This window comes from Stegostoma tigrinum, chromosome 22 (genome assembly GCF_030684315.1).
Source record: "Stegostoma tigrinum isolate sSteTig4 chromosome 22, sSteTig4.hap1, whole genome shotgun sequence".
Lineage (NCBI taxonomy): Eukaryota > Metazoa > Chordata > Chondrichthyes > Orectolobiformes > Stegostomatidae > Stegostoma > Stegostoma tigrinum.
The window spans coordinates 21,893,371-21,915,506 of NC_081375.1; the positions used below are offsets into that span (position 1 = coordinate 21,893,371).

A 22,136-nucleotide genomic window follows, 5' to 3' on the forward strand; every position below is an offset into this window, starting at 1 on the left:
TAATCCAGGTTCTTGACAATATCTGATTTTAAATTTGTAACTATACCTTAATTTCAATTAGATTAGATTAGACTAGATTCCCTACAGTGTGGAAACAGGCCCTGCAGCCCAACAAGTCCACACCGCCCCTTGGAACATCCCACCCAGACCCATTCCCCTATAACCCACACATCCCTGAACAATACGGGCAATTTAGCATGGCCAATCCACCTAGCCTGCACATCTTTGGACTGTGGGAGGAAACCGAAGCACCCGGAGGAAACCCACGCAGACATGGGGAGAATGCGCAAACTCCACACAGACAGTTACCCGAGGCTGGAATCGAACCCGGGTCCCTGGCGCTGTGAGGCTGCAGTGCTAAACACTGAGCCACCGTGCTGCCCTATTACCATGGTCCCTCCCCTTTTCAACCTAATACTGTCCTCCTCTTACATTCAATGAATCAAAATAAAGGTCAGTGTTGCTGGCAAAGGCAGCATTTACTGCTCATTCCTTGTGGGCCTTTTTAGTGTATCTATATAGGCGTCTACATCAGATGGACTGTATAAAGTGCTGACAGGGAGATCCAGGTTTTGACCAAGCACCAGGGAACCCAAGTTCAAATTGATGTGGAGGTGAATCTGCAAGTGGTGATGTTCCACTGTCTTTGTCCTTCCAGGTTGGAAAGGTTACAGGTTTGGAAGATGCTGCTGAAGGAACCTTGGTGAGTAGCCGAATGCAGCTTGGAGACAGTACACATTGCTGCCACTTTGCAGGGAGACAGTGAATGTTTAAGTCGGCGGATGGGCTGTTAATCAAGCAGGTTGTTTTGTCTCAGGTTGCAATAAGTTTCTTGAGTGTTGTTGCAGCTGCACTCAATTGGGTTAGTGGAGAGCATTCCATCACTCTCTGGACTTGTACCTTGTAGACAGTGGAGAGACTTAGAGGAGTCAGGAGGTGAGTTACTCATTGCAAAATTCCCAGTCTCTGATCTGCCTGTTAGATGCAAGCTAGCTTTAAACACTGCAGATTAGCTTAAATTGGTGCTAGTCACAGCTGATACTGGCTACCTGTTTGGCTCCCAACCAATCAACAGTGTGGTTTACCTTCGCTAGACACTGAAAGCATTCAGAACATAGGCAGCATGAAATTGACATGCTGTTTGCATAGCAGCCAATGGACATAGGTGAGCTGAGCATCATGATCCCTGCAATTAAGATTCCAGAACTATCAAATATAAGTCCATACATGCTATTGTATCATACTGGAAGTTAATTTCCTCAGAACTTCTCCTTCACCGCTGCTGTAATATTTTACATGGGCAATCCTTGTTACTGAAGAACAAAATTTACTTATAAGAAAATTCCTTACAACAAATGTTGCTCCTACCAAAGAGCTTAGTAAATGGTCACTTATCAACAATTTTAACCTCCGTTTAATAGCTTCTGATGTCAGGAGATTACTCAACTGAATTATAGCCCTGTAATTTGTCTCAAACCTCACTACTGATTACAAAAACAGAAATTTCTGGAAAAGCTCAGCATTTGTGTACAGCATCAGAGTTAACATTTCAGGTCCAGCGACCCTTCCTCAGAACGCTGTCGCTGGACCTGAATTTAGCCGGTTTTCCAGAAGTTTCTGTTTTTGCTTCTGATTTCAAGTATCTGCAGTTCTTTCAGGTTTTATTCAGCATTTAACTCACTCCTGTTTATCCAGATTCTTTGGAAGATAAACAATGGATATAAAATCTCCATCCAATTGAAAAGGCCTCTTTAGAATTTTGCAGCTTATGGCTTATTGCTTGCTCAGGAGGCAGAACTCAGTCAGGGCATCAACAGAGACGCAAACGGCCAGAGTCCCTTCAGTGGAGAAGAATTAGATGGAGTTCCTGCCACTTATCCAATATGATGCACAGATATTAAGTAATAAAAGGGTCAGAGAGTTGTGAAGTTACTCAGAGAAATATTTGCCTTTTACAGCACCTTCATGACCATCATGCATTGCTTTTTGTATCCACTTAGCAATTTTTGAATCATAGTTCCTACTGTAATGTAGAAAATGTGTTAGTTTATCTGTGCACAATAACCTCCCAGAAACTACAATGACCAGTTTATGGCTTTGTGCTGTTGATTCTGACAGATAAATACAAGTCAAAGTACGAGGGTTAACTTCCCTGCCTCTCTTCAGAATTGTACTCTGGGATCTTCTGGATTTACCTGAGAGGGTAGGTGGAGCTTCGCCTTAACATCTCATCTGAAAGCCAGCACTGATGACAGTGCAGCACTCCTTCGTACTGCACTGAAGTACCCACCTAGGTTGTTGAGCTACAGTTCTGGAACTCAAACCCACAACATCTGACTCAGAAACAAGACTTTCATCAACAGAATTGTAGCCAATGCACAAAAGTTGAATTACCTGTTAAAGATTTTCACCAAGGTCCACAAAAGGAAAAGTAGAACTAAGATGAATACAGATTAAACCAAATTCCAAATTCAGTTAGTAGCTTCAGATGGGAGAAAATATTCCTATGGATTGTTTTATTCCTGTCACTGTCATATATGCAAATAATAACAACTATTAATACAAAATAAGTTAATGAAAAGGTTTTTTAATGCTGTGCTAGTGTCCCTGAGTTGCACTGATGATGTTGCTTAGAATGGTAATGAAACGTCCGCACACTATGGAACAATTGGCTTGGCAAGCAAACGAACAACCACATCCACAACCTGAGCTACAAATTTTTGCTAAGACCTTAAAAAAGATGTGTATTTTCCACAGCAAATATCTAAGTTTTAATAATACTGAACTAACAAGCAGTGATTCACAATTTTCTTGAATTGCAAACCAGGCATAATTGAAAAAACAGGCATGAAAGAATAATCTATAGTTATGACAACCATCTTTTAACTACATTACCTTTGTATATCAGAATCCCGAGGACAAGGTAGGCATGGAGGAACATTGTACCCAGGATCATCCGTGCAACCCATATCATTACTGTATGGTATTCCAAAATAGTAGTCAAAGCCTGTAACAAAGCACAACAGAGTTATCTAAAAACTAACCATGTCTTATAGTGCTTCAGCAGTGATGGTGTCTAGAACTTGTTCCATTTGTTTTGTTTGTTTTTCACGAACATCATATTTACCAAATATGTCTTCGGAGAAACTGTCTTCATATTTCAAGTCAATGGCCTTGGGTAAAACATTTCTCTTTTACTGGATTCCCAACCCCCACATTGATACTGCCAGACCTGAAAGTGTTCCAGCACTTTTTGTTTTTTTTATTTCAGATTTCCAGCACCCATCATATTTTGCTTTGATATCCTTGAATTGTTCTAATTGGCTCAGAGATCAAGTTGCTAGAAGCAACTTCTGGGTATGATTAACTCTATTTTGTCAGAAATTAGCAGACACAAACCATCGACGGGAAGATTATCAGTCATAAACTGAATAAGCACTAGGTTGATTTGACTTACCAAGGCTGTCAACAATGAACTATAGATAAGCTCCATGTTCCAGATGAAATATCTTTCAAACAAACACAGAATGCTAGAGAAACTCAGCAGGTCTGGCAGCATCTGTGGATAGAGGAACAGAATTAATGATTCAAATCCTTCATGACTTCTTCAGAACTGAAAGGTGTTGCAAAATGTTTTCCTATGCACTTTTGACAGAAGTAGAAGCCCAGTGCAAAAGACAAAGGGGTTGTTAATGGTGGAAAAAAAGAAACTGAGACATGAAATGGGTAAGTTAAGATGTGAAAAGCAGGGAATGTAATATCTATACTAGGAGCAAAAGTAAACAAGGCAAGATTGTGTGAGGGAGGAGGGAAGCGAATGTAAGACAAATTGAGAACAGTCATTACATGATCAACTTCTGAAATTATGGAATTCAATATTGGGAGCTCAAAGCTGTAAAGTGCCTCTACAAAAAATGACGTGTTATTTCTCAAGTTTGCACTGTATTTCACTAGAATATCGCAAAAAGCCCAAGGCAGAAGTATTAGCATGATAGCAACATGGTTTGTTGAAATAATATGCAACTGGGAGATGAGGGTCATTCCTACAGACAGAGTGGAGACATACGACAGTGGTCACCTAATCTGTGTTTGGTCTCACCAATGTAAAGACTATGAACAACAAATACTGTAAATTACACTGAAAGAAGTACAGAAAAACACTGCTTCACCTGCAAGGTGTATGTGAAGCCTTGGACTCCATGAAAAAGAAGGTGAAGGTTAAGTGTGGTTGTATAGGAAGGTGCCATGGAGGAGCAAGGAAGTGATAGGAGTGATGGAGGGGAGGACCAGGGTATCACAGAGAAAACGGTCCCTGCAGAATGCTGACCATGGCGGGGAAAGTAAGAACGAGTTTCCTGGAGGCGTCTTGCTGAAATTGGCAGAAATGGCAGCAGATGATCCTTTGAAGGCAGAGACTGATGGTATGGAAAGTAAGGACAAGGGAAACACCTATTATTTTTCTGGGAAGGAGGAGATGGGTGACGGCAGAAATGTGGGAGATGGGTCAGACATGGCTGAATGCTACATCAAACATAATAGGTGGTAAATGATGAAATGAATACTATCTGGGAAAATTGGTTATCATGCCTTGTATCTTCTAAAGGGAAATGTCAACCTAATTGAACCTGCAAGATACTGAAAAGACTGGATGCCAAACCAATTTTACTTCCCTCAAAAGTCAGTGGGTTAGGTTAACTCACCCTGAAAAACAAACTGATCCATAAGGTAGATTTTAAAGAAGCCTTGAAAGGAGAAGAGGGATATGAAGGGCTTTTGAGCAGCATCTTCTTCCAATGTGACTTATCACCTTTCCAATCTCTTGCCATTTATGGATCATCAAGGTTCAGCATCATTAGCATTACCATGACAGTTATTTTCCAGAGTAATCAACAGGCAGGGACACAGGTGAGTCCTGGAACATATGCATCTTCCCACTTCATTTAAGTGTGATTTTAAAGCTTCAAGCAAGCAAATCAGGATCATAATCGGATCATAATAACAAACTGTGATGTCTAACTATCACAGCAGATTTGGCTACATCTCACTGCCCAATTTCCTTTTTGTCACATCACCTCCACTCCACTCAAAAAAGGAAGCTTTCTCAAGGAAAATCTAACTATTTTTACTACTAAACGGCACTACTGGGGCAACACGGTGGCTCAGTGGTTAGCACTGCAGCCTCACAGCACCAGGAACCTGGGTTCGATTCCAGCCTTGGGCAACTGTCTGTGTGGAGTTTGCACATATAGGGGTCATGAGTTCAAGGTGAGAGAAGGAAGGTTTAAGGGAGATATGCATGGAAAGTTCTTTACACAGAGGCTGGTGGGTGCCTGGAATGCGTTGCCAGCGGAGGTGGTAGACGCAAACACGTTAGCGTCTTTTAAGATATATTTGGACAGGTACATGGATAGGCAGGGAGCAAATGGACACAGACCATTAGAAAATAGATGACAGGTTAGACAGAGGATCTTGATCGGCGCAGGCTTGGAGGGCCGAAGGGCCTGTTCCTGTGCTGTAACTTTCTTTGTTCTTTGTTCTTTATTCTCCCCGTGTCTGCGTGGGTTTCCTCTGGGTGCTCCGGTTTCCTCCCACAGTCCAAAGATGTGCAGGCTAGGTGGATTGGCCATGAGAAATTGCCCGTAGTGTTCAGGAGTGTGTGGGTTATAGGGGGATGGGTCTGGGTGAGATGCTTCAAAAGGGCAGTGTGGACTTGTTGGGCTGAAGGGCCTGTTTCCACACTGTAGGGAATCTAATCTAATCTAAGCATAGGGAAGCGATTGCTAATATTAAGGATGAAAATGTCATTGTTTGTTTAAAAATAATACCGGGCTTTATTCAACAACTTGATGAGTCATAGTTTCGTCACAAATTTTATAGAAGTTCCAATTGCTTTGCCGGAAGTTAGTGGCCGGTTGCCTACTTTTACACATGAAACATCAGTTAAATAAGCATCAGATTCGCATTTCCTGTCCTCTGTGTAGTGCTCTCATTAATCACCATGACTTCCCATAAGACAGGAAGGTTGAATTTAAAATAATTTAACTGTAAACTTGATTCAACTTTTCCATACTTAGTGGAGGTGCTCTCTTCGTCAGCACCACATCTGAAGAATTTTAAAAGCTAGATATTTGTAAGCTGGAACAGTCATTAATAACTTCCTTGTTCTGAATATAATGTCACTCAGGTTTACTCTTTTTGTGCTGCATGCAATTTGGTATCTCAGAACATTTCCCTAATGGCTGATGGCGACAGACACAATGACCTTTACATGTTGTAGAGTTTTGTATTGCTTACTCCGCATTTGCGGAAAGCTGAGTTCACTATTTTGCGATGGAAGGCAGTTGCTTGTACTTGAAATGCAACCTGTTACAAAAAGGGGATTTTCTGCAAAACATCAAAACTATGTATCACAGATCTTTAATATAATACATTAGTTCACTTATCAGTTATGGAGTCAGTCATACAACAGGGTCCAATCAGTCAACACCAACCATGTTCCCGATCTAAACTAGCTTCACCTGCCTGCACTTGGCCTATATCTCTTCAAACCTTTCATAATCATGAATTTATTCAAATGTCTTTTAAACATTGCAAATGTACCTGCATCCACCACTTTCTCTGGCAGTTCATTCCATACGCTAACCACACTCTGTGTACAAAAAAAAAGTTGTCCCTCATGTCCTTTTTAAATCTTTCTCCTCTCACCTTAAAAAATGTGCCTCCTGGTTTTCAACTCCCCCACCCGAGGGAAAAAACCTTTGCTATTCACCTATCCACGCCCCGCATGATTTTATAAACCTCAATAAGGTCACCGCTCAAACTCATATGCTCCAATGAAAGAAGTTCCAGCCTATCCTTATGACTCAAACCCTGGTGCATCTTTTCTGAAACATCCCCAGTTTAATAACATCCTTCCTGTGATAGGGCAACCAGAACTGGACACAGTACTTAATCATATGGCATCAAAATCACATATAGTTTATAAAATTAAATAAAACTCAGCTTTGTACTCAATTTCTGACAGAAGGCTTCCTTACCACGAAAATTTGGATGGTAATAGCCATGATGTCCAAGATGCCATTTACCTGAGCAAAAGAAGAAAGAGTACATGAAAGTTTTATTTACAAGGCACAAATTCAGCAGTTTAAATTTAACTACATTTTAATTTGCTAACTTCATATCCTTCAAATGCTACATACCTAAAACATCCAGTTATTGAAACTTGATTTGACCAGCTATATTGTACATTTGTCACTGCAGCAAAAGCAGCAGATCAGGGGCTGACAATTCTGCAACAGTTTACACAACTCGAGACATCCCAAAAGATTGTCCATCATCTACATGGCACAAATGAGGTGTATAATGGAATTTACTCTGTGTGCCTGGATGAGTGCAGATCAAATAACATTTAAGAAGCACAACATCCAGTTGATCAATCCACTTGATCTGCACCCCATCTACTACATAGAAGAATAAGGGTAGCAGATGCATGGGAATATCAAATCCTGCAAGTTCTCCTCTAAGCTACACATTATCCTGATATGTGAACTACATTTCTGTTCTTTCACTGCTGGTGAGTCAAAATCCTGGGACCACTTCACTTTGCAACATCATTATGGATGTACTGACATCATATAGACCGCAGCAGTTCAAGATGGTGACTCATTATCACTTTCTCAAGACCGGTTAAGGATGGCCAACAAATGTTGGCCTTGATTACAATCCCAGGAACTTAAAAGAAATGCATACAGTTCTGTGTTATGGCTGGAATGCCTGATGCTGTTCCTGGTAAGCTCTCCCATATAGATCGTTGAACCAGGGCTCATCCATACCTTGACAATAATGTACAGTGAAAGATGTGCCAGGTCATGACGTTATAGATGGTGGTTGAATAACATTCTCCTGCTGCCTCATAATGTTCAGTTTTGAGTTGCTGGATCAATTCTGAAACTATACTATTTAGAATTGTGGTAACACCAGATAACTTGATGGAGGGTATTTCGACTGCACAAGGATCTCAAGGGAATGGATTAGAAAAATAGGGAAATTTTGCTTAAACTATATAAGACACTAATCAGATTACACCTAGAATAGACTGAACAGTTTTGCTTCCCTTTCTTATGTAAGGAAAGATATACTCGTATTGTCAGTAATCCAGAAAAGGATTAATAGGTTGAACCTGGATATGGAGGGATTGTTTTATGAAGAGTAGCTCAGAAGGTTGGGCTTGTACTCATTGGAGTTTAAAAGAATGAGAGGCAATCTTAATGAAACTTACAAGATTCACTGGAAGCTTGACCTGATAGATGTGGAGAGGGTGTTTCCCATTTGTGGGAGAGTCTAGGATCAGAGGGAGTCAGCTCATAGCAAGCAGCTGCCCAGTTAGGTCAGAGTTGAGTATGAAATTCTTCTCTCAGAGGATGATGCATCTGTGGACTTCTACAAAAAATGTAGCAACTGGGTCATTAAGTTTATTCAAGGCTGAGATGGACAGATTTTCAATCAGTGAGGGAATCAAGAGTTATGGGAGAAAAAGCAATAAAGTTGGGTTGATGATTATCAGATCGCAATGATCTCATTGAATAGCATGCAGATGCAATGGGTCGAATGGGCCACTTCTGTTCGTAGGCCTCCTGGCCTTATGGGCTCCGAAATGGTCATTTCTAGCAATACTCTCTGGTTAGACATCTCTCTGGTAGGTAGACTGTTGAGGGCAAGGCCAAATAGGTTTTCACCCATGTAACAACTTCTATCACCCTCAGCAGTCCCATTATGGAAAACATTCAGGACTTCACCAGCATGCTCAGTTGTGGTGCTATTGCTGAGGGGACTCAGTAACTAGTAATCAGCAGGAGATTTCCTTACCTATGTTAACCTGAGTCAATATAGTCAGTAGTGAGACCTCTGACAGCCGCTCCTTTCTACCTGTACAATACAGTGCTCCCATCACTGTGACAATCATTTTCCTAGTTTTATTAAATTTAAATTTCCCCAGCACCAAATGTGGGATTTGAAATTTTGTTGCTAAAGCACTAACTCAAGGTCCTTAGATTTTGAGTCCTGTATTATTATTTCATCATTATCACCATGCTAGCATCCCCAATTGATACAAATTGACAGGAACAGGCAAGCATATCCACGAGATCTGCTTCACATTCATCCTAGCTGCAGCATCTTGACTCGGAATGTCCAACTCTTCAGTGATATCATCTGCTCAAAGTATTTTAGTGCAAGGCCCAATAAAGGGGGAAGAAATCCAAATCACATAGATGACTGAAACTAGTCCAGGAGATCATACGAAACATGTTCTCTGTACTGAACTGGGAAAGATTGTGAAGATATGTGAGGTTTGGCAGGTGAAGAAGAGTAAATTGGGTCAGACTCAGCAAGACAGTTTCGAAGCTCAAGGCCAGTGATCAATTGCAACATGAGCTTTGTTTGAAGGTCAGGGGTGAGGATTCTTCACTCCCCTGGTTCACAAGCAGCACTCTAACCTCTGAGATTTTACTTTACAGATTACAGTGGTAAACTCAATCCCTCCACAGATGAAACATTTATGCTCTGCAACTCTTTGCTGCAAAACTAGGGGAAAGAACATAAGCCTGATTATTTTTTTTTACATTAAGCAAAACATTACACCAAGGACAATCATGTAGATTTTAAATTATTTCTGTAACACCAACACCATGCAAGTTCTATCTTATAATCATAAAGATATGAACATACACTCAATACATCAATATAAGTACTGTGCTGTCCTTAAGAATTAAAATAGTTAGTGCTCTGGAATACATGAAGTACTCTACTATCTTATTGTAAACAAAGTGGATTCAGGGACATTTGATAAAAAGTTTATCTCTTTGCATTCTGAAATTCCTGTGACCCGAATCCTAAAATTCAAATTTCGAAACAAGGACGATAAATAGCTTGGTAAGCCCAATAGATGAGAGTTTAAAAATGTAATCTGTCAGGCATACAGACCTGATCTGTGTTGTATCCTCATCTAACCTGAGTACTCAAATATATGTTATATCTAGGCTTTTGGGTTAGAGAAGGTAAACGTTTTTTCTACTACAGGCATTCTGCAATTGCGAATGTTTGAAGATGGATTAATTTGAACATTGTGGTTCCTTGCAAGGTACTTAAATTATATATTGCTGTTACTATTGCAATGTGTATTCCTTTTGAGTGGCTGGGAACAACTCATATTTGGGAATAGTTGATATGCCTTATTTGTATGCCACAACAAGCAATTTGTTAATCATGGTCAGTCAGCAGAACTGTCAAAGAAAACTTGTCAGATTTGCTATGCCCAGTAAGTGGATACGACATGGGGGCGGAGTTTTTGAAATATTGGCGAGTGTTCAGCTTGAGGAGTTTTTGGAAGGTTTCTCTTCATGAGTTCTAGCAAATTCTCAAAAAATTTTCTGCAGCTTGCCTTATTATGTATGCACCACCTTGCATAATCGGGTGCTCAGCAATGACAGAAGTGCTCTACGCTGCTGGTGCCTCCTGGGATTCCTGGCTCAAGTATATAGCTAAAACCCAGCTGTGTGCAGTGCATGTATTAGTGGAAGGGGTACAGAAAAGCTTCTGAGGGCTCATAGATAGTACAGGTAGAAATGCATGACAAATGCAAGTTCATGTGCAGAAGTGTATTGCTATTTTACATACAGGTTACCTGTCCTTACTACCATCCTATCTTAGAACACTGTCTAATGGGGTGCTATTCTTTCCCAAATACACAACATGATGTAACATCTTCTCACTATTCAGTGTGGGAGCATCGCATGATTGACAGCCCACAAACAGTTGAAAATGTTAACTTTTATTCAACAACAAAAAAAATGAAGAAAGAACAAATGATAAAACTGCAATTGTTTCTGAGAATAAACCAAACCATTTATCTTTTGAACAACAACAAATGTATAGTCAATGAAAGATCAGTGGTGCCAGCTCCTGTCTATTGGAACTGGGTGTCAATTATGTCATGGCTAACTACTTGTACCCTGCAGCACTCTATCTTGTCGAAGATGATGTTTCTCCTGCTCAATGTCCCCATCTTTCTCCTCGGCAGACTGCTGTCATTCTCACAGCTCTTCAGAATCCATCATATCCCCTCGTTGCCTGCTCCAGAGCACATCATTTTAGGATTATGTGGCACACTCTGTCTGTCACTCACCAGACTGATCCAAAATTGGAACCGCATTTTCATCAGGTCTATCATCTGCTATTCGATAGATCTGGTCAAGGAATGCAATGTATCCATGCTATGGTTGCAGAGAGTTGCCGTTCTCCCAGTAACCATCCTTTTAAAGGCATCTGACTCTTGAAAGGATTTAGGAATCATGTCAGCTCCTAGGGTACACAATGTAGACTTCCAAATATGGTACTGGTGATCACAGATCACTTGTACATTGATGAAATGGAATCAATTTCCATTGGTGAAATTTGCTGCTATGATACAAGTGCTCGCATCGCAATATGTATACAGTCTATAATGCACAGCATCTAGGGGAAGCCAGCTCAGGTGGCAAAGCCCACTGCCCAGGCTGAAGAAGCACTGACTTTGTCATCGGGACATGACACACAGTTTTGTGGTGTGGCACAAATTGGTCAGTTACAGTCTTGATACATTTGTGGGTTGAAGATTGAGAGATCCTTTGTAAATCCTCAGGGGGTGTTTCGAAGCAGCCAGTGTAAACAGTTTGTGGAGTTATCAGCTTGATAGCACCTAGGTGAGGATGGCTACCCTCCCCTTCAGGTTGCAGGCCCCACTGCAGCAGTTTGTGTAGTTCTGTGATAGTGTCCCAGAGTATTCTCAGTCTGTGAAAGTAATGTGCCTTGCTAATTCCGGAGGAAATGGCCGCAAGGGCATTTGCCTCTGGGCCTCCTGCATGTATTTCACAATGTGAGGGGATCATCAGCTGCAGACACTTCATGTGGAGGCTGTTCAGCAGCTGCTGGAGGCTGATATTGGTCTTGGGCTTGCTGGTATGTTTGTTCCTCCTCTATCTCTCTACATCTTCGTAGCACAATAGCCATAGCAACAATGACGTCCACTGTTCCAATGAATCTGTGCAGGGAATATTTGAAACAGAACTGGTTCTTAGTAATGTGAGCTATCAGCATCAGCATCATATGAGTAATGGTTTAATACAATCTTCCAAATAGTGGAATACAGACAACCCCAACAACAAGGGGCACTGAATGCATTGACATGGGCCTTTGATTGGGGGACCTTATTCTAATGAATGCTGCACAAGCCCTGAGACACAAATACAACAGGAGAACATAACTGCAGCAAGATTACTGAAACCCTGTCCTCCAAACCCCAAATTACTCAAGAAAAGTAGCAATGCATATAGCAGTATGTTGACAAATACCTACAGTCCAAAGTGAGCAGTCTAGGAAAGCTTGGATCATCTCTGTACAGTTGGGCCACCAATAGGACTTTTAAGGTTATCTGTGATTATTTTTGCTTCACAGAAATAACTATGTTTGAAATTATTAATGCAATTTCCCCTTTGAAAGGCATCACTTCACTTACAAGTACAGCCCATATGCACAGACAGAAAAAAATAAACTTACCCTGCCCACTCTGGGCGTGCTCGAAGTCACTTTTCTTTTCTATTTACTATATATATGAGGTTGGAAGGCAATGCCTGGCACTGTGAGTCACAGACTCAGCATGGTAATCAGTAGAGAGAGAGAGATTCCCCAAACCTCCAGTCTCCTTTCTTCGTTGCACTTCCTGTCAATTCCATCAGTACTAAGTTTCCGCATGTTCCCATACAACTCTTAAGTCTTCATTTACTCATATTACTACTCCCCACGCCCCAGTCCTACATTAACCATGTCAGCCATTGTGCTGCACTGTTCTTCTGTCAAAGCTGAGGTGGTTGTGATTGTGAATAAAGCCCTCCCTTCCACAGTAACCATGTCAAGGATGCACTACAATCTTGCACCCTATATTGTGCCTCCCTTTCATAATTACTGGCCACTCTGCATCCCAGCATGCCACCTCTAATCCCTACAACTGGCCTTCCCATCTTCCCTAGTGCATCAATGGTCCGCGATAATCCCCCTCAGCTTCCATTGGACTGACTGTGTTCCATTTTCCTGACCGATTTGGATGGACAACCCTTCTTGATGAGTGAATGGACCCCTAAACGATCTCTTTGCAGCTCACCAACTGATGTACAGTGAATCCCCTGATTGGTTGCACTGGACCGCAGGTTTCCTAATGCCTCTTGCTGGTACAGAACCCCTGGATCCTAACCACCCCAAGTGGCAGACTAACTGTGTCCAGCTTTCTTGACTTAGATGGGAAACTGCCCTTGACTGCCTGTTATGGGACCTCCTGACTGATGTGAGGTTACTACCCTTAGACTTTGAGACATCATGATTTGGCTGAAGCGCATGCAGTTGTTTGTCACATAAGCTGCTGGAAAATGCTGTAAGTTGGAATCGTGTAACTACATGTGCACCCCTTTGAATCACTATTGCCTTTTTTTAATCACTCATGGGATGAGGCCGTCACTGGCTATTTATTTATTGCCCATCTCAGAGGACAGTTAAGAGTCAAACACATTGCTGGGTCTGGAGTCATATGTAATCCAGACCAGGTAAGGACGGCAGTTTCCTTCCCTAAGCAGCATTAGTGAACTAGATGGATTTTTCCAGAAATCAACAAAGGTCATGGTCATGAGGTCCACCTCGCTGACCTCATTACAATCAATACACCAGACCATTAGCTGGGTCTCTGGTTTAACAGTCCAGCAATAATACCAGAAGGCCATTGCCTCCTCTGCTGAAAATCATGACAAGCTAGCTTTGTGCCTGCATGAGATGGCAAGGCAAGACAGGGCTGAGATGCTGTGGGTATCCAAGTAACTGCAAAGTGAGTGAGCTTAAGCAAGGAGCTTTGAAATGCATCTTCCCCAATCCATGAGGTAGGCACTTTGCTGTAAACCCCAAAGTGCTGCATTGACGTGGGGAACTGTATTCTAAGTAGGTTAGAGATGTGCCACGATGATGTGGTCAGACTGGTATGTTGTCCAGATCTTGGTTACTGCTGTCCAAGGTAGAGGCCAGAGGGCAAGTGGTGAGTTGGAGATGCAAAGTACTCACTCTGACTTCCATGCTGGGAATTATCACTAATTTCTCCCTGGTCATGGAAGAAAAGGAACTGCATATAAATGAGACAAAATTAATTACTAGTGGCAAATAGCACCAGTGAGATTCTCACCTTGTCAGTCAACACTTACCTACAGAATCTGACATTTTTCTTTCAACTTTGGGAATCTCATTACTTGCTATATTTTCTTTACTGACTTGCCATTGCCCACATTGTTCAGGGTCTTGGAAAATTCATCCCTCATTATTTGCTGGATGCTGGTGGTGCCAGCCTTTGGAATTCAACAAAGTCCAATAAAATGCTGAGTCAGTTTCTGTACACTGACATCATGTCAGTGAAGTGCAGACTATTTATTAGCACACTTTAAACGGCTGGATACTCCCATTAACGTGCTTCTAAAACACATTACAGGTAAAGTGAAGGAAGCATTCAACATTGAAACAAAATTACTGTAAAATATATCAGTAGGATTTCTGAGATGATGGCAGTTATATTTGCATGTGCCAGCATCACAGACAAGAATGTGAAGAGTATACTTAACACAGGCATACTCAAAACAGCAACTATTCTTTATGTGACTATAAGTAAAGAAAGCACAGGTGTTAAAGGTTGGGAGGAATTGTGATTATTTATTTGCACTTCCTGATGAAGGAAGGTGCTGGGTGGCTTACCAGGAAGATTGTTGATTGTTAGCTAACAAAGTCAGTAATTGCTGGTTGATTCTAAAGATCTCACATGCTAAACTACTGGACAGTAGGTGTTTTTGTCTGCAATGTAAATGAAGTGAATTCTTGCATTATTCTTCTTTAAACGTTCACTGCATTTTACATTAGTGATATCACAAAAATCAAGGTGGCATTCTAAATCTAAGGGAAAAATAAGTGACATTTGTCTCTCTCTTCCAATCATTTGTCTTTGTCTATTCTGTGATCATCAGCAAGATGGTATTTCCTTTTGTGATGTCATTTACAGTTGCACAGTAGAACAGAACAGCCATTACACATCAAAGAAAAATATAAACTAAAACTGTAAATACCAATTATTGCTGTTGAATAATTGGCTTGCTTTAGAACTTCTGCCAATGTTGTTTCATTCAGCGGTAGGCCAGCTACTGAGCTTACAGCAAAATTATGAGTAACGCCATTCCGTAGCCCCAGGCGCCCTGTCAGCAGAGAAGCCCGAGATGGGGAACATGTAGAGGCAGCTGCATGAAAGTCCTCAAATCTGAAACAAAAAAAGGAGCAAAATCTGAGGATTTTTGCAAATATATTGTCATGTAGCAAGCTGCAAAACTGACCTGCTAAATTTCATAGCTGACGATGTCAGTTATAGTCATAGTAGAATCAAAGAGTCATACAGCATGGCAACAGACGCTTCAGTCCAACCAGGCCATGCCAACCATATGCCCAAGCTAAACTAGTCCCACTTGCCTATGCTTGAACCCATATCCCTCTAACCTTTCCAATTCATGAACTTATCTAAATGTCTTTTAAACGCTGCAACTGTTAGTGCATTTACCACTTCCTCTGGCAGTTCATTCCATACATGAACACTCTCAGTGTGAAGAAGTTGCCCCCATATCCATTTTAAATCTCTTTCCTCTTAAAAATATGACCCCTAGTTTTGAACTCACCAACCCTAAGGAGAAGACCCTTGTCATTCACCTTATCTATGCCCCTCACAATATTATAAACCTCAATAAAGTTACCCCTCAACCTCATATACTCCACTGAAAAATGTCCCACCTTTTCCAGTCTATTTTTATGCATCAAACCCTCCATTCCCAACAACATCCTGGTAAATCTTATCTCAAGGCACTCCAGCTTAATAATATCCTTCCTATAACAGGGTGACCAAAATTGCACACAGTACTCCAGAAGAGGCCTCATCAACATCCTGTTGAACCTCAATCTGATATCCCACTTCTTATATTCAAAGGTCTGAACAATGAAAGCAAGCATGCTAAATGCCTTTTTAACCACCTTGTCTACCTGTGACGCAAATCTCAAAGAATTATGTACTTGGACCCCTAGGTCTCTTTGTTCTACAACACTATCTATGGCCCTACCATTAACTGTGTAAGTTCTACCTTTGTGTGTATTACCAAAATGCAATCCAAATGCATATTTATCCAAACTAAAGTCCATCTGCCACTCCTCAGTTCACTGGCCCAATTGATCACGATCTCTTTGTAATCTTAGGCAACCTTCTTTACTGTCCACTGTACCATCAATTTTGGTGCCATCTGCAAACTTACTTGGCCATGCCTCCGATAATCTCATCCAATCATTATACAAATGACAAACAAAAGTGAACCCAGTACCGAGCCCTGTGGAACAGAACTGGTCACAAGCCTCCAGTCTGAAAACAATCCTCCACCAGTACTCCCCGTCACCTACCATAAAGCCAATTTTGTATCCAATTGGCAAGCTCTCCCTGAATCCCACGTGGTCTAACTGTACTAAAATACTAGCACAATTTCTTCAAATCTTGAAATTCTTCTGCAAGGAGCATGTGAAATGTTATTTTTATTATGGGCAAATATGTGCCCATTTTGCCATGTCCCTCCACAAATGGCACATCATTCAAAATGGACAAATGCTGCCTGCAACCAAACGTTAGGACGTAGATGTGAAGAGATTAGGCACCTGCAACCGCATCTCTGGGAAGCACAAGAATGGATTTAAAAATACATTCATCATACTGGCATCAAGGTAAAAACAATACTAAGCATGTATTCAGTTGGAACTATGTTTCTCCAATTTGGAGAGGTCCATATTTCCATTGGCCACTTGACTCTCCAGCTCTAATGGCTGAAGCAGTTGGTTTTGTGCACTCATCCTTGGTACAGTACTTTACTGCAGCCTTTCAAATTCTTAGTGGCACTTCAGGCAACAGTAAAAATGCAAAGGTATGCGGGTATAGGGATTTTCCTTTGTAATCTTTCCATTCCTGCAATTTTTCAACCTCAAAACTAGCAGTTCTGGTAAGCCATGGTTATCCATGCTCTCCTTGCTGTGACAGAATGGATGCTTCATCTATCTTCCTTCCCTACTTCATTGAGGATATCAGTACCAGATGTCAAAACAGTCATTATTAGTACAGAGTTTATGAATGCAATAGTATATTTATGGTTGCAGGGAAAGACATGCAGACAACATGATTCACACAAAGACAAGATCTGACAGTAACAGAGTTTGTTTCAATTTTCTTCAACTGATATGTTGGTGATGTGGCAGAATTGCCGGAGACTCACAAGAATCCAGTACTACAACATAACTTCTTTGTCCTGGGGTTCTCTGAACAGGATATGCTTGGAACACAACTCATAGGCTCCTGCCTCTAGGAGGAATAACATCATTGAAAGAGAAGAAGTGCTAACTCAGCATTTAGAATATCGAAGGCATTAAAGGGGGACACTAAAGTTAAAAAGGAAAACTGCACAAAGAGTAGTATATTTCAAAGGTCAGGTGTATCAGCAGGGAATAGAAGCAGCTAATCACAGTTCACGAAACTCAAGCACATCCACAAAGGAGCGGTCAAGGCCAAAAGTGTTCAACTGAGAGTTGCCGCCCCCATAAGATGATGATGCGGGATGTTTGAAAGGAAGTGGTACTGCCATGAAAACAGTCACATAATATAGTAACATGTTGAATGATCTCTGAAGGCCAGACGAGATGAGTTAAGGCTCAGTTGTTAATTCAAATCCGCTGCTGCTGATACCTTGTCTTCACTTTCCTCTTTGCTCAATGTACAGAGGTTTTTGTCAACATTTAGGTAACTGTATTTTTTTTGCAAAGGGAAATCATTGCAATGCAAAGGGAAATCTCTCAAACACTTTAACACAATCTTGTTGAAAATCATTATCAACACATTATTACACAAAGGCTATTTCTTTTTTGGAGTTAAGTTTATGAAACAGATTAGGAGATATTTACATTCTACCTAAGCATGGTCTCAGAGAATACTTGAAGCTGTTAATGGGAGTTTATTAACATGAACATTTCAACAACGTGTACAAAACCATGCACTGAAATTCACATTAACAGAGCTAAATGAACATTAATTTCCAACATAAAATAGACTTAAGGGATCCATGATTCTCCAATACCCAGACCCACACTCCAGCTAGGACATTATCTATACCAAATATCTGCAAACAGGACTTTCTTACACTATTGCTACGATTATTCTAACAGAAATATAAAACATATCAAACACTTGAGTGACTTGGAGACAATAAGGACTGCAGATTCTGGAAGCCAGAGTCTGTAGGTGTGAGGCTGGAAAAGCACAGCAGGTCAGACAGCATCCAAGAAGCAGTGAAGTCAACTGGTAAGGACCGATGAAGGGTTTTGGACTGAAACACTGACTTACCTAATCCTCGGATGCTTTTTCCAGCCTCACACTTATAGACTCAAACTTTTGAGTTATGGAAGACTGAATAGCTCTCCTTACTGAATTAAGATAGAAATTAGAGATTTAAAAAGGTAGAGTTGAAAATCAGATTAAAAATTAAAGAGGAACATACAAAAATGGAGGCTAAATGGTTGAAGATGTTTTGTGAATGGTAGAAACACTTCTATACCTCATGCCCTCTTTAGCCATCTTATCCAAATTCGGAGTCTCCTTAGTCAATGGCCAGTTTGCACCAAGATCACCCCATCCAATGTCATCAGCCAGGATTATGATGAAGTTTGGCTCTCCTGAAGATGCACCAGCATGAGCTGTATTGAAGTCAATGTTGAAATAAAGAAATCCACTCACGAATACAGCAATGAAGGGTGCCTTCATACAGAAAACTCCCATGTTCTTATAAATTGGGATTAACATGCTTTTTGGTATAGTCCAAACTTCTTTTCCATTCACTGTAGTCTTTCCTGTAACAATGGCAAAATTTGCAAAGTTAAGTACAAGCAAAATTTCAGCACAGAATGCTTTTTAGCATTATCAACATCATAGCTATCTTTATCATTACCAACTACCCTTCTTCTTTAAACTGATTCTCCCTTAAATACTATGACTGACTTGGTTTCAATAACCACAAAGGTTAATTGATAGAAGCAGCGATGAAATAAGCATTACTTCTAAACCCATCCCTTTGTCCTCAACGTATCAATCCTAAATTTATGACTGCTTTGATAACAATTCCATAAACAGTGGTCTAATCTTTCACTATTATTCTCTTGAACCTTTTCAGCATTTCGTTCCAGTGTCTTCTGATCCAGGAAATATAACCTCTTGTTTTCCAAACCTCTGACGTTATCCAAATTCTCTTATGTCTGGTAACATTCTGGTGAATCCATGTTTGAATCATTTCAAAGGCTCCAAAATCCTTTCAAAATGTAGTGCCCAAAAATGCACACAACGCTTCAATGAAGCTTCACCAATGCGCAGATAAATCATCATGCACTTGGTTCTTGTTCCTTCCTCAATTTCATAAAATCACATTTGATTTTTTTCCACCAATATAATCCTGTTTTAAAGATTTATGTCGTTAAACCCTGGATTTCCCTGATCCCAAATAAATGGGCATGTCCAAATTGTTTAAGTATCTGGAAAACAAAAAGATCCAAACAGAGTTTTTTGTATACAATTACCTAAACTAATTTAATCTGTTATTTTTATTCTACCCATGGACTTTTTAGGGTGCCAACCAGCTCTGAAAGTCATGATATCTTGTAGCTAGTCCAATTTCTCGTCAGTTGTGATCCGGGATGCTAAGGCTGGGGGTTTCAATCATGCTAATATGGTTGAACATCACAAGCAAATGGTTAGACTGATTCTTATGGATAGTCAGTGTCCAGATCTTGCACATCAGGAGTTCAGTTGCTTCTGCAAACCAAAATTACTATCTCTTGCATGCAAGGAATACTCTGTCACTCATCGGGAAACCTGGAAAAGTGATGCAAATGCCAGGGCTGAGTTAAGTAGTTGCCTGAAAGCTGCTGAAGCAATCAGGTTCTGCAGTCTGGCTTTCGAATAACATGTTAACAGATACTATGAGGTAAAAGATGATAAATTGTGCTTCAATTCAGGATTATCCATCTGTCACCATCTGTCTACTCTGCATAATTCTGAAATGTACATCACAAACCTGTTCTATCACAGTTTCTGACAGTGGGTCACCCTGGAAGCATATACATCTCCCACCCCCTAAAAAACACCACCCCCCCCAGTTATTTACATCAACGTCAGACATCCCTGGCACAAAAACCAGAAATACTATCAGCTGAAGTTTACAGCCTCTGTGGTTCAAAGACTTACAAATAAATACTCAACAAAGATTGTCTTGTTAAACTACTGGAAAATTGGGCAGCATAACACAAAATTACAAATAAATATTCAAAGTGAATTGGTGCTGAGTTGTCAGCTATATAAATTTTTTAACTAGAAATACCAATAAGAATGAATTTGCTATCTATAAAGAGCAAAATTTCCCACAGTTCCACTCTTTATGTTAGCTTCTGCCATGCTTGGCCAAGATTATTGGAGATATATAACAAATCTTAGCCATTCAAGCCTGTGAATTGCAGATATTTTCCACTTCAATTCTAGGAACCACAGAATATGTTAACAGAGTTCAACTCAGTGCTGAGCAAGGAAGCAATAGAGCGGGAATGTGGAAATTAGATCAAATACAATGACTGATTACTTATTAGTGACAAGCAGGATCCAATGACAATATATAATTTGATGCACTTTATTCTGAATAAAAACAAGAAAAGTATTTAATCTGAGTTCCATGGAATTTAATACTGATTTCTGAAAAGGCATGGAACAGCCATTCCTAACAAAAATAAATCTGATATTTAAAAGACACTATAAACCACCCTGGAAAAAAACTGAAATCCAATAGTGCATAGTCTTGGAAACGTGGCTACATCACCAAACAGGCTGAATTTAAGCCTGTTGGAAAAGACTGAGGCATTAAGATTGCTGTTTATAGTTCCACTTGAATTGTGTCATTTACATCATCTTCAAAACCTAAACCAAATTTGGAACGAGCTCACCAAAAAGAAAGGCAGACACTGAAAACTGAATATTCAACAAAGAATGGACTTCTGACTTTTTTTTACTGACATGGATAGAAAAGTTGTGTTTACTTTGTAAAGGAAGTGTAGAAACATTTAATGAAACAATTTGTGTTTGCAGTTTGTATGTAAACATACATCCAAATAATAAACACTTGTCTGCCAAAGAAATATCAGTACTGCCCCTAGATTCTTTGTCTCTTCCAAGGAAAAGAACATTCCAAAGTTCAAACTCATGTCCAGAAGGTTCTTGTGCTGTTTCGATCAACATTTATATGCAAACAGGTATTTTTCGTAATGAAATTCAATACATCTTTCACGAAGGATTGTTCTGCTTTGGAACTAAAATGAGACAGTCCTGTAGACCCCACCTGGGTCTGCTTTATACATATTTATAATCAACCTATCCTGATGGATTATAAGGCACATTAGGAGTAGGTAGGATTTAAACACAGGTCACCTGGCCCATAGGTAGAAACAGTACTACTGTTCGCTTTATGGTGATATTTTCTAATCAACCCGTTCAGGGTCTTTTTTGCACACCTCTGGTACAGGTAGGGCTTGAACCCAGGCCTACTGGTTCATAGGTGGATGGGGAGGTGATGACCTAGTGGCATTATTGCTATACTGTTAATCCAGACACCCCAGATAATGTTCTGGGGACCCAGTTCCAAATCCCACCACAGCAGATAATGGAATTTGAATGCAATAAATATCTGGAATTAACAGTCTAACGATGACTGTGAATCCACTGTCAATTGTTGGAAAAATGCATCTAGTTCACTAATGTCCTTTAGAGAGGGAAACTGCCATCCTTAACTGGTCTGGCCTACATGTGACTCCAGACCCACAGCATTATGGTTGACTTTTAACCACCCTCTGGGCAATTAGGGATGGGCAATATATACTGCCTAGCTAGTGACTCCCTCATCCCATGAACGAATTAAAAAAAGGCAGGGACA

At 40.4% G+C, this 22,136-nt stretch overlaps 1 protein-coding gene across 5 annotated transcripts in view; it reads right to left on the bottom strand.

The window, feature by feature from the left end:
* Positions 1-22,136, bottom strand: part of arsg (arylsulfatase G) — a 129,661-nt gene that overhangs the window by 82,579 nt on the left and 24,946 nt on the right. For all 5 annotated transcript variants that reach the window (XM_059653691.1, XM_059653692.1, XM_048555016.2 and 2 more), the window contains exons 2-5: positions 18,729-19,020; positions 15,177-15,364; positions 7,038-7,085; positions 2,896-3,007 (exon numbers count right to left, since the gene is read on the bottom strand). In XM_059653691.1, coding sequence (XP_059509674.1) covers positions 2,896-3,007; positions 7,038-7,085; positions 15,177-15,364; positions 18,729-19,020 — 640 coding nt within the window. The remainder of the gene's footprint in view (positions 1-2,895; positions 3,008-7,037; positions 7,086-15,176; positions 15,365-18,728; positions 19,021-22,136) is intronic.